This window comes from Corapipo altera, unplaced genomic scaffold (assembly GCF_003945725.1).
Source record: "Corapipo altera isolate COAL_440 unplaced genomic scaffold, ASM394572v1 2, whole genome shotgun sequence".
NCBI classification, from domain to species: domain Eukaryota; kingdom Metazoa; phylum Chordata; class Aves; order Passeriformes; family Pipridae; genus Corapipo; species Corapipo altera.
Genome location: NW_020884890.1, coordinates 2,274,131 through 2,291,333, shown reverse-complemented (window position 1 = coordinate 2,291,333; position 17,203 = coordinate 2,274,131). Strand labels below are relative to the sequence as shown.

The window sequence follows — 17,203 nt, the reverse complement described above, 5'->3', positions numbered from 1 at the left end:
CATCAACATTCAGATAGCCTTGTAAAGAACACATATAAAATAGACTTATGATGTTCTCACCTATTCTGCCTTAATGTACCATGTGCTAGAAAGTCTCATAACCCATCTCAGTCCTTACCAGTGCTACATGGGGTGTTTATTCATTAGTGTTTTAGTTTAACTCAGAAGCACAGTTTAGAGGAGAGTCTCCTGATCGTTCCCAATTCCCATTACTTATAGTGAGCAGAGCTTATAGGACTCCTCTCCTAGGAAACTAAGCCAAAGCTGAGCTCCAGGAAGGCTCTGTGGCTTTTAATGCGAACTTAGTTTGTGCAACAAGGCTACAGCTAGCAGGAAGCAAAACCAACTGCAATGCTAGAGAAGGGGCAGTACTTTCATCCTAAATAGAAGCAGTCGTTTCCTACAGAAATGACTGCCAAATAGTGACGGAAAGCGTGTGCTGATCCAAGGAGGCAGGTTATAAAATGATGTATTTTAAGAATTCCTGGGGTTTTTTGAGGAAATAAAAGAGAAACATAATACTTATTGTTACCACTGTAGAAGCACATACCTAACTTTCTGTGAGAACAGGTCTTTGTTATCAAATCGTGTTACTGATGTCTTAGCTGTGCAAAATCCTAATCAAAATAATGAGCCAAACATTATTTTTTATTTTTTCTGCATTTGAAAAAAGTTCCAATATATAGTTTTGACAAAGTTTATTGGCAGTCTTCTCCTGAAAGACAGCTTTTGGGGCTTGCTGGTGTTTTGGTTTTTTTCCAGAATTTTAAAAAAACAATGAAAGAAAATTCCAGAAATTTCTAGGATGTTGCTTTATAACTAGTAAAACTTAATTCTTTTGAAATACTTTATGTCATATTATTCGGAAAGCAGCAATCAAATGTGTGGGGATTTTTTCCCAGGAAACTGAAAAGTATTGTAACATATCATGATGGACTCTTATATTATGCTATGGTTCTTATGGACATTTCAATAATAAGCTAAAATGCCAAAGATACTTTAACTATAAAAATAAAAATACTCTGCCATCTGTGCTGCTTATCTTAATTTTTAAGTTTCAGTTGAAAAAAATTATGTCCATATTCAACTTTTAAAAATAAAATCATAGATCACATTTATTGAGTTATGATTTTATCATCGTCTGCAAAATGTTGACTTAGCCTGGAGTCAGGTCTAGGACTCTGGAGCTAAAACGTAGAGGCTGCGGAAATTCATTAAAGGAGTTTTACCCTTGTGTATTCTGTGAAAAATCAAAAAATCATTGGTGCTGGATCTTCTACTGCGGATAAAAAGAACTATATGCCTATTGTTAGAAGCATAGCATCATGCAAATATTTTTGGTGTCAAGAACTGGTGTAAAGTAGTCCAGGCTAAACTAAGTGAAGTTAATGGAGAATTAAATAGACTTAAGTCAGTAAGAATTGTCATCTGTGGTTGCAATTTTTATATTTTAGCTAAGTGTTCATAAACTATTATTTTAGTATGTACTAAAAAGCTGTAACTTCACCAATTTCAAGTAAATTAGTTTACTTCTTTTTCTGTGGTTATGTTTTCTATAGATCCATATTTTCTTCTAAATTACATTTCTCAAAATATTTTTGAAGATTGAGATTTCAACTCATCATATCTTTAGCATTACTTATGGCTCTCTTGTGTAGTAATGGCATAAATGTTTCATTATGGTGTCATAACCAGTGCCATGAACTTGATCACTATTTTATATCTTTGCTTTTTATGAAGTGGGTACTACCATGCATGTGTATTGCAATTTGCATTTACTATCTCAAAGGTTTGTGTAAGAAAGTGGATTGATGTTTCAGAACATTACTCTAACATGAAGTAAGATTTTTAGGCTTGTTTTATATCTGGAAAACTGGGACCCTGGGACCCAAAGATGGTTGAGATAAATCTAGGTGAAGTGATTCACCATCTTAACTGATGCACACTGGGTTGCATAGCTACTCTGTATCAGAACTGGGACTGAAACTCAGACATCATTGAGTACTGAGTGCACCTCTGGGGACACCAATATAAGAAGCACATGGACTTGTTGGAGCAAGTCCAAAGGAGGACCTCAAAGATGATCAGTACTGGAGGCCTCTGCTATGAAGAGAATTTGGGTTGTTCAGCCTGGAGAAGAGAAGGCTCAGGATAAACTTAGGTCAGCATTCCGCTACCTGAAGGAGGCTACAAGAAAGCTGGGGAGAGACTTTTTACAAGGGCATATATGAAGGGACAAGGAATAGTGGCTTTAAACTGAGCGTAGGTTTAGATTAGATATTAGGAAAAGGTTCTTCACTATCAGGATGGTGAGACACTGGCACAGGTTGCTCAGAGAAATTAGCGATGCCCCATCCCTGGAAGTATTCAAGGTTGGATGGGGCCCTGAGCAGCCTGGTCTAGTGGAAAGTGTCGGTGTCTGTGACAGGGAGGCTGGAATCAGCTAGTCTTTAAGGTCCCTTCACACCCAAACCATCCTGTGATTCTGTGTCTCAAATAGAAGTACTAGGGAATATTTTCCTTTAGCAATACTGAAATGTACAGGCTGCAGAAATGCATTAAAGAACCTAAAGACATTACTAAACCAGAGCATTTGTTAAAGTGTTCCAAAATGGTTAAATGGATTTTTATTTTTTATTTTTTTGTTAAGAGCTGAGATTCAGATAGATGAATGCAGCTTTTCAATTATGGATTTAATATGTCACTACTTGCTTTTGGAGTATTTAGCATTTTTTTACTGTGATGATTAAAATCTGTTGTAGATGATAATTATGCTGGTTTTATCATTCAAATGCTCAAAATTGATTTTTAAATCTTTAAGTGGCTTTTACTAGACTTTTATTTCTTGAAAAGACAGCTTATATTATGTCCTTCTGTCATATTCTCTGTAAATTCTAAATCACTGCAAAATTAGTACATTTTCGGTTCTAAAAACCAAACCTACCCTTTTTTTGTAGGAGGAAGAACTAAGGAAAAGTGGAGAAGCCAAATACGCGCACTTGAGTGATGAGCTCCATGTATTAATTGAAGTTTTTGCTCCACCTGGGGAGGCGTATTCTCGTATGAGTCATGCCTTGGAAGAAATAAAAAAATTCCTGGTTCCTGTAAGTGACTTGCAACACTTTTCTGTGATTGGTTATGGTTTTGTTGCATTGAATTTGTACCTTCTTTAAGCACCTTTAGATCAAGAAAAAGAAAAGTTCGTCCTTTATTCTCTCTCATTTCTCAAGGAGTTGCCAAACAGGCCATTAACTGTCACAACTGATGCCCTAACATATTTTTAGATGTTTTATTTTTTCCATTTGTCAATGTTTTTTGTTTTCCTTATTTGATTTCTGGAGGGAATAGTAGATTACTTTTTTTTTTCTGATGGCAGACAGTAGTCATTAATATGAGAGTACACTTTCAAGATTTTTGAGTATTTAAGTCTGTAAAAACATTTTAATACATGCCAATTTATCTAAATATCTTGCTAATGAAGTCAATGAATGTCTTGTGGAGCAAACAGTATGAGCAAAACGTTCCTAAGACATTTCTGTTCAGACAGCTTATGACTCAGACCACAGTTTAGAATCTCCTCCATCAACCAGGAGAGTACAGAAACATACTCTAAAGCTGGGAACCTTTTCAATTTGATTTATGTTAAGTATATAACTTTCTGAAATATTTATCTTCCTGTCTATTGATTTTCCTCAAATTCTCTGAAATATATTTTCCACATTTATACAGTTACTCCATGATATTTTCATACTTAAATTTGTCCTAGAATTGAAGCATATGTATACTAGATGTTAAATAAAGTACTACTAGAGTTACATGAGTTGTCATCTGAGGTCTTAGCATCACCTGAGAGTTCTTAGTGTTCTAAAAATGTCCAGAACTTATATTCCCTAAAAAGAATATGATGACAGCTTGTTTCTATTTGTGATTAAAAATGAAAGGCAGTAACTGTTCGTGTCTCTTGATAATAACGGAAGGATTTGATTAGTGCCTTTTTGTTATGAGTAATATGAAACCAAGGTAAGAGATGTTCATGTGAGGCATATACATATTTACCTGGAAGAATTTTAACACTTTATTTGGTGTGGGCTTTGTGTTGGAGGAAAAGGAGAATACATTATGAGTGAAATATTGAAGTAGAGTATATAAAATATTCGAATTTTTTTGAAGCAAATAAGTTTTTTAAGAATACAAACTAAGTAACTTAAGATTGTTAAAAATAAACACCTGGATATTTGTTTTAAATAAGAACATTTATTGGCACTGAGTGCCCAGAAATGAGCTACAAGTTTTAAACAAGTTAAATCTGTCTTTCTGATTCTCCTTTTTCATCCCCTTAATATGCTTCTAGTTTGGGAACACTGGTAATAAAATACTATTTAAAATTCTTTGAAATACCTGTGAGACAAGAAAGTACCTTTTTTTCATGATTTCTGATTTTATGTTGAACATACAATATGGGGGACAAATTAGGTCAATGTTGTAACGTGGCAGCATACTGTTGAGTGACATTTTGGCTGCACGTTAATGGTGAAGATCTTCCAAGCCATTACACTGACAGAAAATTTATCATTAAGTAATATGTTCCTGAAAATTCTGAAGTGTATTAGCTAAAAATGGTAACAGGGCCAATTATAAAATTTGCCAGTCTTTGTCCTTTAGATAACTCTATTTCCAGTTGTTTGTGATTTTGTCAAACTGCAACAGGGTTCTTGTTTAAAGTTATCTTTTTATGTCCTTTTCATTCTGGAAGAGAGTATTCTAGCCTGACACAATGATGATGGCACCCTTTACTTGTGCCACCTGGATTTTTAACATCCGTTATATATTCTGTCCAACCTGAGAAATTCTGTTCTGGCTGAATAAGCGAGAGAGACCAGTGGGTGTTGAGAGTAATATTGAAATTTGTTGTAAATATTCAGCATATATTTTGTGTGACACATTATTTATTCATAAGGATTATAGGTATTTTCCAGCACAAGTATAAGAGCTACACTGGAGGAAATATAAAAACTAGTTCTTTATTACGCAATTTTGAACATGGTTGACAATAGCAATAATAGACCCTGTCTTAGAAGACCACCAGATTTGTCAGACATGATTTGCCCTTAGTGAAGCTGTCACCATTCACCTCCCTATTTTCCATGTGTCCTAGCAAAGTTTCCAAGATTATCTTCTCCATGGTCTTACCAGGACCTGAGGTGAGAGTAAGAGAGCTGTAGTTCCCTGTGTCTTCCTTATTTCTCTTTTTAAAAGTGAGGGTTATGTTCCCCTTTTTCTGGTCAGTGGGAACTTCAATGGACTGCCATGACTTCTCAGATACGATGATGGATAGTGGCTTAGCCACTTCCTCAGCCAGTTCCCTCAGAATGAGCAGATGCATCTCATCAGGTCCCATGGACTTGCACACCTTCAGGTTTCTTAGATGTTCTCAAACCTGATCTTCTCCTACAGTCGGTGGTTCTTCATTTTCCCAGTCCCCGCCTTTGCCTTGTGCAACCTGGGCTGTGTGGCTGGAACACTTGACAAAGAAGTCATTAATCACCTCAACCTTCTTCATTTCTGGTGTAACCAGGTCTCCTGTTTCTTTCCAGAGAGGGCCCACATTTTCCCTAGTCTTTCATTTATCACTGATGTACTTTTCCTGTTGCTCTTGACATCCCTGTCCAGTTTTAATTCTGTCAAGGCTTTAGGTTTCCTAACCTGGTCCCTGGCTGCTTGGACAATCTCTCTGTATTCCTCCCAGGCTGCCTGTTCTTGCATTCACCCTCTGTTGGCTTCCTTTTTGTGTTTGAGTTTATCCAGGAACATCTTGTTCATTTGTGTGAGCCTCCTGTCATCTTTGCCTGACTTCCTCTTCATTATGATGCATCACTCCTGAGCTTGGAGACAAGGATCCTTGAACATTAACCAGCTTTCTTGTGCCCCTCTTCCCTCCAGGGAGTCATAATCATTCCAAACAAGTAATAATTGTACTTTATGACTTGTTTGTTAGTTTTATCCCCTCTGCTTCATTTCAAATTTACAAAGCAATTATTAACTGGCTGGTTGCAACATGTTACAACGGGTTTGCACTCAAAAAGATTGCACTAGATAATTTCCTTTTTGTTCCCTATTTACAGCATCTCTTGAATTTGTTTTATGATGTTTCATTGTTTATAAGACCTAATTTATTGCAGCAATGAATATTGGAATTGCATGACAGGGATGAAAACAGTAGAATGTATCAGTTTTATTTATACCAAATCAAGGATGTAATAAACTATTCAAATGAGTTCTCATACTGCTTATGAATTTTGTGACGTTTATGTGAAATATTGCCCTCAGAAATAATGTTGTGTCAGTAAAATGGAATAACATTTTTATACCTTATCCATAAGTTTTCATGAGACTGAATTTTAAAATAAAAGCCTAGAAAACACAGTAAGAGAAAAAAGAGAAAAATGTAGAATAGGGCTAAGGAAAAAAAATAGTTGAACATTTATTAACTGAAGTGAAGTCTTAATGAACAACAGCTTTTGATTTAAATGTGATTATTTAATTTTCACCTTTGACCTTACCAAAGAATAGGTTACAAAATTTTTACTAGTGAAGATTTTCCCTCCAAGTCAGAGGTAGAAGCTAAGTACTGCTTACTCTGGCTGTTCCACAAGTTAACACATTCCAAAGCTGCAGGCAGCTTGGTCTGAGGTGGCTCATTGGGATCCCTCCAACAGGCATTTCAGCGCATCACTGAACTCCCAGGGTCTGCAGCGCTCAGTACTTTGCCAGCTGAGGCTCTTTCAAAGCCAAGCTGCTTCATTTACTTTCTGCTACTTCCATCTTGCAAGTGACTTGAGGTCTGAGTGGTAGCTGCCATTTGGGCCTTGCTAACTAGTTGATAAGATTTATTTTGTAACTAACTTTTGTGGTTCTTTGGTATATTTTATGCAGAACTTTGGCTTTGGAGGATGTAATATCCAATTACTAGCTAGATGCTGTGCTCCATTTTGTTTTGATGTTTACTCTCAGTATGAAAATTTGAATATGATTGAAATATGACACATCAAAAGCCCCGTAATTAAGTAAATAGGATTAATCTCAGAGTTATGAAACACAACTGCCTGCTCCATTATTTTCTATCAACCTAATAAAAATGAAAACCAAAATGTGCTCCCTGAAGTCAAGGTTTTACTTTAAAGATCACATTTGGAACTGATGTTAACATAATGTAAGTTATCCTGTATTAGCTGCATGGAAAGTACTAACAGTAGGGATGCTTAGGAGGAGGACATGTTTTGCAGATTCACCTTTGTAGCCAACACAAAGTCAATAAAAGGTATTTGACTGCCAAGCAGTTCTGACCCCAAACTGTCAAGGATCTAGGTCTGGGTGAGGAACCTAAGGCTCATGTTATACCTCAGTGCCTCAGAGTGGGATGCAGAGTCAACAAACTACAAGGGGAGATTATGGGCGTGGAGGAGGAGGGTTAAGAAGCTTTTCAAGCTTTAAAATGTGCTGATTTTAAAACGTTCATACCTATTAAATGCCGTGAACTTTTTTCAGTATAACTGAGCAAAAAAATTTTACGTCAGTCTTATTATGTATATCATTCTGATTTACATCCAAACATAGAAATATGTTTTCTGAACAAACTCCTATTTCCATATAGTAAGGGATTATACTATCTTTAGGAGTTCTGTGCTTTCTAACACATGCAAAATCTTTTTCTGATTCACATTTTTATCCCTTTAAGCAAAGCATTTTTATTTGACATGGTTAGCATCCCTTGGGAGAATGAGGGAAGCAGATAGTGATAATTCATTTTATGTGTGAGTGCTCTGTAATAAGGAGCTATTATGTAGAGGGCAGGTTGCAGCTGTGGTGATATGACCACTTTAAAAAGATTGTTTGTAACTGTGCAGTCGGATGATCAGAAATTGAACCAATTACCACTTTAAAAGCTGCTGTTCAACATATTTGCATACATTTTCCTAGCCACTTGTATCTGCTTTAAATTGAGGCATGTTGGCACCACTCACAGGCTGGGAATAAGCACGTGGTCATTTAGTGCAGTCCAGTTGATGGACAGTCACTGGCGATCATCTACCAGTTTTCTGAGGGTGCTTATCAGATCAGCTCAGATGGGATTCCATTATTAGGAATCAGTGTCATGAGGCAGCAGGTGAATGCAGGGTTTTATATTGTTGTTGTGAATTCAGGCTACAGTGTCTTCAAGACTTCCTTGTAGGTACCTAAGTATCATACTGAGTAGTTAACTTCAATCCTTTTATCTCACCTTGCTCCATACCACTGATTAAAATAATTTTCTTACTAGTCATTTAAGAACATTGTGTTCTCATTGATCCATCTAATTAAAGACAAAAAATTATTGAGGAAGAAGACCCTTCGAGTGAAATAAAAAAAAAACTTCAGTACCAGTTTGTGTCAGTGGTAACAGTTAAAGAATTTTGAAGTAAGGTTTGATACCCTGAAGGTCTTTCTCCATCTAATATTGGAAAATAAATTCTTTTACATCAAATATACATTTACTGTATATATAAATCATATATAGTACAGACTATAGTTACGTATAATCTATGTACATACAGCAGACAGTAGCAATTTTGTCACTTATAAACCAGTTTATTACAAGTATATGTAGGTATATGACATTTATTTTGAACATTTTTTGTTAACCATCTAAATTTCTTCTGTGCTACACCATGATATGAAAGCTCTACTTACATACCATTTCACTCTACATGGCTTTGTAATCTTACGGTTTTCTTATAAATAAGCTATAGTGTGGGTGTGGGTGGGGGGATGTCGGTCTTTTTTTCCTCTCAGAAACCTCAACAGGCAAAATATTTCCCTAAATATGACACTGAGCAGCAGCACAACTACATCTCTAAAATACATCTTTTATACCTGTCAAAGTAAACAATTTATACTTGCACATTCTGCAAAAATAATTACAGTAATAAATAATTAGTACAGTAATTATTTTAAAACTGTGATAAGGAATTTTTTTAGCAACTGTTTCAGTTGTCTGGGTTCTGTTTTTCCTAGTGTGCAACATCTCTGGCAATTTCACACACAAGTTTTGATAATCAAGGAAAAAAAATTCAAAGATTTAGAGATTAGTCAAACTCTAAAATGTCACAGAAGTTTGCCTCTTCACAGCTATTTCTCCTAAACATTGCTTATTAAATCAAATTATTATAAATATATTCAAACACTAGTTTACTCGAGAGAGTCACTGTAACCTGTGGACTGTGGTTCTTGACTTTTTGCAGGTGTTGAAGTTTGTCCTAACCACAATAATGGCTGATGGAGCAGCAGCACTTGTATCATTTAAATCACTGATTTCAAGTTTGATGAAAATAACCCTAAAGTTTTCCCTCAAAGCGAAGGTTTGGGGGTGGAGATATACACTAAAATTGCCTTTTTAATTGAAAATGAAACTCCAGTATTTTTCAACTGACTGAATTTTTTTATGTACTTACTGATATACCCTGTAGACTACTGGTTCTTTCTGCTGTGAGGCTAGGAAATGGGTAGCAATACAAAAAGTACGTAATTCCTCAAATGTCTTTACATTTGAGTTATGAAGAGTGGGTCTTCTGTTGACATGCCAGACTAACAAGTATCTGTTTCCTAGGCTTAACTCCCCTGCTGCTTCAAGGCAATACAGATACTTTGCAGCCTGTTGAGTGCTTTAAGGGTTGATACTCCCACTTTGAGTGAATTAAGACTGTTTTAGATATGCCAAGACATATTCAGTCTGTGAAAGCAATCCCTTGGTGATCTCTTTTTGACACACAAAGGAATCAATATAAAAGGCCCAGCCTTACTGCCAAAGCCAGCCCTTTCAGATCAACCAGAGACATTAACCTGATCAAAGATTTTACACCGACCATTAATCTGAGCATGCTATTGAGACATGGTTGCAGTTTAAAGAAATATTTCCAGTTTGCTTGGCAAGTCTGTATTCATCAGCAGTTTTGAACTTTTCTTGCTGCTTCATCTTCCTAGGGTAGAGGTTTTTCACCAGTGGCAGATCAAAAGGAATTATGAGTGCAGGTGATAAAATTTATGCAGAAAAATTCGAATCCTACTGCATTACTCCTGGTTTCTTAATTGCATGTCTGTAATATGTAGCAAGAGATTGGCTATGGTATTGCACATTAGACTGTACAAACCTCTTCATCTCAGTGAGAGCACCAGACCCTCCTGCACATCTGGCATTTCATTTTAGAGCTCTGTGTGTGAGTACAAATTTGGCCAATCAACTCATCAATAAAGGTTAGGTGTTTGACCCAGTGAAGAAGCTGCAGCTTCATGGCCTGAAAATAAAATTCCATGTGATTCTATATAAAGGTAGGCATAAAAATTGTATCTAAATAATTGTTCTTCATGCAAAGGGTTACTTTGGAATGATGAAGAAAAAAAATGTGCAGGATATTACTTTGTGTTTTCATCACATATACAGTATCTTTTTTTTATTCCCAGCCATCAACATGAGGAAAGCAAAAGACAATATTTGGTTATAAAAATAATACTGAAAGCAAAGAGATCACAGATACTTATTTTTACTCTTTCAAGGAATTGGTTATTGTCATAACCATGTTACTTTATCTTTGTTTCCCTTACATCAGCAAAATTACATTAGGATTTTTAAGATTTAATTCATTTGTGGAGGTACACCTAAATAAAAAAATTATTTTCCTGCTGTCATTCACATTGAAAAGCATACTGCAGATACTATCCAGATGGTGTGTTGGGGTTGGTGTTTGTTTTGATTTTTTTTTTATTTTGTTTGTTTTTGAAAAACTGGGATGAGAGAAGACTTTGGTGGTATTTGTAAACCTTATATCTTTTTTTATTAATGTAGCAAAGGTCAGTGTAGTCAGTTCTGAGGATGCTGAGTTGCACTTACTTAGGAAAACGTGAAAGAAAAAGCAGAAATACAGAGTAATCTTTCCTCAGTTGTGTTCTTTTAGCTTCCAGCAGTCAAAAATTGAATGTTTTCAGGGCTGTATCTGTAGCATTTTGCCTTATATACCCTGTGGTATATAAGGTATATACCCTGCCTTATATACCCTGTTACTTCTCTGAGTTTGTCAAAGGCTTCTTCTGAACCTTAGTTAAGCTTTCAGCCTCAGAAAAACTTTAGGTCACATGAGTTTGACAGTTCAGTTATGCACTGAGTGTAAAAAAAAATAAAAACCCGAAATCCCACTCACTTCCTCTTGTTTGTTTTAAAGCAGCTGCTTAACACTTTTTATGAGTGCTCACATCTTCATGCATGGTTAAAAGCAGAGGATACTTTCACACCAGTCCTTACTCTTACATTGCTTTGGATTTGTTTCTTTTCTAGCCCCCATGTTTTATTGTACAGAAGCAGGGTTAGCCTTGTTTTTCCATGAGAAATACTTCTGACTATCCATGTCTTTCCGTGTCTTCTTTAGCTTAGCTCTTTTATTTTTCTGTTGGGATAGGATGGCCAGGATGGCATGCAGTAGTCTCATCTTGGTGGTGAAGAAACAGTCCAGTAGTGGAATGGATCTTCTGTTATTTTATGGTTTAGTGTCAGGGTTTTTTCTAGTACTGTTTACCATTCTTCCTGCTTGCACTGATTTGATGGGTTTTTTGAACGGTATTTGTAAAAAGTACAGGGCATCTTTCTTGAATGATAATAAGTAATTAAGAGCTATTTACTTTCGGTATTTTAATGTTTATCAGTACTTCAGTTTATTTATTTTCATATGCATTACTTTGCATTTATCAGCACTCAATTTTTTTCTGCCAGCTTTTTTCTAATAATAGAGTATAATGAAAATTTTCAGCAGTTCTTCACAGTAACCTTTATATTTTATTGCTTTGAATAATTTAAATGAAATACTATTACTTCACCATTCAAAATTTTGTAATGAAATTTATAAATATGATGACCAGATTTTTTGAATCACTCAATAAACTCTTCTCCTCAGAAAACATAAAATTATAAAAAACAGTCCAGCTATTTTTAATATTCTTTCTCCTTTAACCAAGAGAGAATTATTAATCATCAAGGTGCTCTGTTTTAGTTTTAGACAACTTTTGGTGTGGCTGATGGGAGTTTTGATCTCCATGGGTGGAGATCTTTAAAAATGGATCTCATTTGCTCTGTGCCAAGCCGTATGACATAAACATGTTCAGAAATAATCTACATGAAGGATAAACATCCATTCATTCACAGGCTGGACTTCTACAAGACAGTAAGTGCAGCCTACATTCAGCATGTGCAAAGATGAGATTTTAGTAAGTAAAGGATGTATATTTATATATATTCCTGATGTTTTGAAAGGTTTAAGTCTCCTAGTGACAAGGAATAATACGACACTGACATGAGAGATTTTTAAAAGAAAAATTAAATTTAAATATGAAGTTTGGATTCATATTTATATCCTTTGGAAGATATGAAAGGATTGGTGGTTGACTATGAAAACAGCTTTCTACATTAAAAAAAATAACTTTAAAATAGTTTTGGTTCAGCCTCAGTGATGAAGGGATGGGAAAAACTTGCACTCACTGTATAAAAATCAAGAAAGATGCAAAAGACAGATTAATGGCAATCAAGTTTATAAAATAAAAATATCATATTTAATTGAGTAGTTGTGAAGGAAATATGTGGCCAGCAATGCAATGATAATACAAATGAGTTCAAGGAACATTAGAAATAAAAGAAATCTTAAAAAAGATACAGACTTCAATCCCTGGAAATGGTAACATTATCAATAACATTAATGATGCAGAAAAAACCAGAAGGTTTCCATAAATATCAGTTGTGTAGCTGGAAAAACAAAGTGTGGTATACTTGTATTTTACCAAAATGATGCAACAATTTGCAGTTAGTGGTACAGGAATGTTAATTTTAAGAAAAACTGTGTAGAAAAAAAAATTAGGAATGTGGAGAAAAGTCATAGTGTGCAGTGGAATAAGAATGTGGCCAGTGAAAGAAAAATTTTCAGTGTGACTGTGTGGTGATAATGCCATGACCAGCCTGACAGAAGTCCTTCACTGAATAGTTGGGAAAGTTTGCAACCTATAAAAAAATAGAGAAAATAATCTAACCACTGCTTTGATGTTTTCATGTCACGTTGTCAACAAATCTGATTTCCTATTCAGTGAGAAAATTTGTTGATAAAATTAATTGTGTTAGTGACATTAAATTCCATTAATAATCTACCCATATGTATGATGTGACAGGGCTCAAACCTTCTTAATAAGAAGGTTTCCTGAAATATATGTGTTGGTAGTAATTTTCTTAAGGAATTTGTCTGTGCTTTGATACACAAACTTGGTTTGTCTGTCAAATTTTGAAGATGGAGATTTGCATCTTGATATTAGGTTATTTCATTTCAACACAGCAGGTTGCTTTGGGTGAGACCTACACAGGTGGTGCAATAGTTAGATCCTGTAGCAAAATCTGTAGCCATTAAACAAATGAAGAGATTTCTTGTGTGAGAGCCTGCAAGTATATCCCCAGCCATCAGCCCACTGATGTGAGCATGCAAAAAATGCTGGTAATTAGGATGCATCTTATAACCTGCTTACCTTCTAGGTTTACACACTTTATTTGGAAACATCAAGATGAGAGACAAAACCTTCAGATAAAGTAAGTGTGAAAGTAGAAAAGGATTTTAATAAGAGGTATCATACTGGAGCTGCCCATATGCCATTGATTCCAAAGAGAAACTGTTGGTGACTTGGATTAAAACAGAAGAAAATTCTCGTAGGTACATAAGCCTCCTTTTAAAACAAAGTCCATGTGAAGCATAATCTTTCTGTAGAGTTGTATGATGACACTGGAGTCTTGTGCTCAGTTTTGTTCAGAATTGACTGAAGACATTATGCAGAAAGAGGAGGGAGGCAGTGTGGTACCCAAAGCTGTAAATGGACTCAGTTGGGAATGATGGGACAGAATATCACTAGCTAGTAGAGGCAGGAGCTCATTCAGAGAGAAAGGCTGAGCAGACATGCAGGAGTCAAGAAAAGCATACTCAAGAAGAAATATCATATATTGCATATTTAAATGACTTGACTACAGTTACTGTCTACTTCCTCGCCTGTCATTTTCTCTTAGCTGTTTAAAAACTCTTTGATGCATGCGGTTTCTTTTTGCTAACTAAACACATAAAAAAATTGGAACTCTCTCCTTTAGACATACTAGAATAAGGCTTGTGCCTGTTAGACACTAACTCAGGTGCTACATTATTTTCCTGGTGTCTTAAACTTTTGAATGACTCAGTGAGTAACAACTCAGTTACAGCACTGTTGAAAATCAAAGTTTTTAGAGCCAGATTGGAGGAAGTGAGAAATTCTTGGAAGCAGACAGTGTGACAAGCTCAGCAGGATCTGTGGCTATTTCTGGTTATGGTACATATTATGTGTCTGTTTATAAGGGATAATTACCACAGAGTTAGCTTGAGCAGGTCAGTACAAGAAGGAACTCAAAACAATGCAAAGTCTTTATTTTTCACGATTTTCCTGTTGATTGTTGATTCACTTTTGTAAACTCTGTTGAAATTCAAAAACTACTGAACAGTAGTTAAACCTGGGCTCTTAATTAGCCTCTAAAATTAGGATTAAGATTAGGACATATACTATCCCAGAGTTGTCAGTGGGACAACTATCAGGAAAACACAGTCAGAAAGTGATTTTTTCCTAATAGTGAGGGCTTCAAAAGGTCTTGGAGAACTTTACAGAGATAAAAAAGTATCACATTTAGAGTAATATTTAACAGTTGTTCATTATTTTCTTTATTTGCTTTACATCACTGTTACTTTTGAGGAAGTGAACAAAAAGCACCTTGTTCTAAAAACACTATTTCTGAGTTGTTTTATTCTAGTCAGGAGTCCCTAGCCTGTAGGATTTCCTTAGCTGCCAAACACACATGGGCCGAGTTAAAACAGACGGAGAAAAGCAATCTGTGCAATACCTGTAGTTACAGCATGTTCAGGAAAATGGAGCTATTATCTCAGAGGAGCTGAGAAAATCCCCTCAATGGCAGAAAGGGCAGTTGCATGTGTAACATGGTGCCAAATCACACGATAAACACCTGTAAGCTCTGCCCAGCTGTTACACTTAAACTGATCAGTTAAAAATCTGTGAAAGAAACCAATGTTAAATTAAACAAAATTTTGCTCTGATTTGGATTGAGATTTCTTTTCTGTCTACAAACACATCAGAAAGACGGATTATGCCTTGGCTATTGACACAGTGGTCTGCACTTGTATTTTACTTTGAAAAGCACTTAATAGATTTATGTCAGTCTGTAAAATGAGCTGCATCCATGGTAGGAGCTTGCATACCACACTGAAAGCAGGTGCAGTTAAAGACAGAGGTGATACAAAGCTCTGAAAAATATTTGTGCAATGAGAATCACAACAGGCTGCTTCACTATCCCATCTTGTGTGGTACAGTGGGTGATTCATGTAATAAAATGGGATGAGTCCCTGATATGCTGCTAAATACCTGCACAAGAATATGGTTTTACGATCTCCATCTCTCTCCCAAACGGTGTGAATATGTTGCACTATGTTTAAAGAGATCTCTAATTTAATTTGGTTAATCAGTCTTCACTCAGAGCTCAACTTTTTGCATGGTCAGAAATCACACTTTCTGCTGGAATGTAAAAGCCCGTTTTGTTCTGTAGTGCAATCATGTATTACAATATCACTTAAAAAAATTTTCTCCTGTATCACATTTCAAACTAAGCAGCTGTCTGAGTCATATCTGTAGTATTAAAATGGGAAACAAACAAAATCTGAATATATCTCATTTTCTGCCAAACTCTGTTTTTATATAAATTATTGTTTCCAGACATAGTTGAGGGCTATTTATATGATATGTCAATTAAATCTCAACTTGTACTTCAGCTCTTTAATCAGTTCTGAGCTAGAAGCAATTTTATATAGTTTAAGGCCAAAGGGAACAGAGAATCTACACTGAGTTTGCGTATATTATTATATATTATTATAGTGTATGTATTGTGTTCCATATAATGATACATATCACTGTACTTACTAAAAAGTATATTTCTAAAATATAGTGTGGTCTATTATTATATGTTAGCCTGTTAGATTCCATCCAGCTACTTTTACACCGAGACCACCAGACTTAGTTGAGCGTTGCGCGTCTTGCTCTTAGGTCATCCAGCTGCTCTGCAACTGCTCTGCTACCACAGACCACAGGAGCAGCCACAGCAGGCGAGGAGAACTACCTGAATGAGCAGCTGAGGACTTTTATTTCCGGAAACATCAGTCTTTCCAACGAGTCTGATCAGAGACTGAGAATCAGGAGGGGAGGGAAAATCGCTTTTTGTTACTAAACGTGGCAGTTTTCCTTCTCTGTACAGAAATAAAGCATTATGTTATGCACCCAAGAGGGTTTTTTTTCTGCTGGCATAAGCTGACTGGTGTACTGTCTCTAAGGGTAGCAGATTTCTTATGGCTTACAAGTGTTTCTAGGGAAAATCGGTATAAGGATAGGATAGCATGCATCTGCCTGATACTGTATTGGGGTCAGAAAAGCTTCTTGACCCTTCTAAGAGACTTACACACATCTTCTTTAGGTATATATTGAGCATGATGGGAATAATCTAGGCAGCTCTGTATCCCTGGAACTTGTAAAGAGAAAATCAAGAGGGAATTTATGAATTCACAGATTCTGAAAATGAGAAGTTTGACTATTTCCTTCGAGTCACAGCCCACACAGGCGGTAGTAGTTCTTCTAAAAACTGTACTAAATATACGTTTCAGAAAGAAATCAGATCTCACTTCAAGTGCCCCATATGGTCTGGAGTTCATCATCTTCCTGCTAAGCTTTAGTTGTCTTTATTGGTAGGAAACTATGTCTATTTTCAATGCTGGTGGGTTTTGTCCCTATATTCAGCATGCAGTCTGTAGTTCTGTGTTTATTCCACATTAAAAGCACCTCCTCCTCTTTCCAGCTATTGGTTTTCCCTCTGGGTCTCCACAGAAAGACTGTCAAAGAAATCAGATGTTTCCCCAAACACGTTCTTCAGTAAACAGAATATTGTTATTAAGCCTCATTTCACAAAACCTTTTTTTTTCTTTTTGACTACCCTGTCATGTCAACTCTAATCCTGACCCTGTAGTCAGAAGAGTCACATAGATTTGTGACAGCAGTTTAGCCCTCACATTTTTGACTGCTT

At 35.9% G+C, this 17,203-nt stretch overlaps 1 protein-coding gene across 10 annotated transcripts in view; it reads left to right on the top strand.

Moving 5' to 3' along the window:
• Positions 1 to 17,203, top strand: part of KHDRBS2 (KH RNA binding domain containing, signal transduction associated 2) — a 360,034-nt gene that overhangs the window by 161,763 nt on the left and 181,068 nt on the right. For all 10 annotated transcript variants that reach the window (XR_003527902.1, XR_003527901.1, XR_003527899.1 and 7 more), the window contains exon 4: positions 2,958 to 3,104. Coding sequence is in view for 2 of the 10 variants with exons in the window: in XM_027644902.1 (XP_027500703.1) it covers positions 2,958 to 3,104 (147 nt within the window). In the remaining 8 variants the exon portion in view is untranslated. The remainder of the gene's footprint in view (positions 1 to 2,957; positions 3,105 to 17,203) is intronic.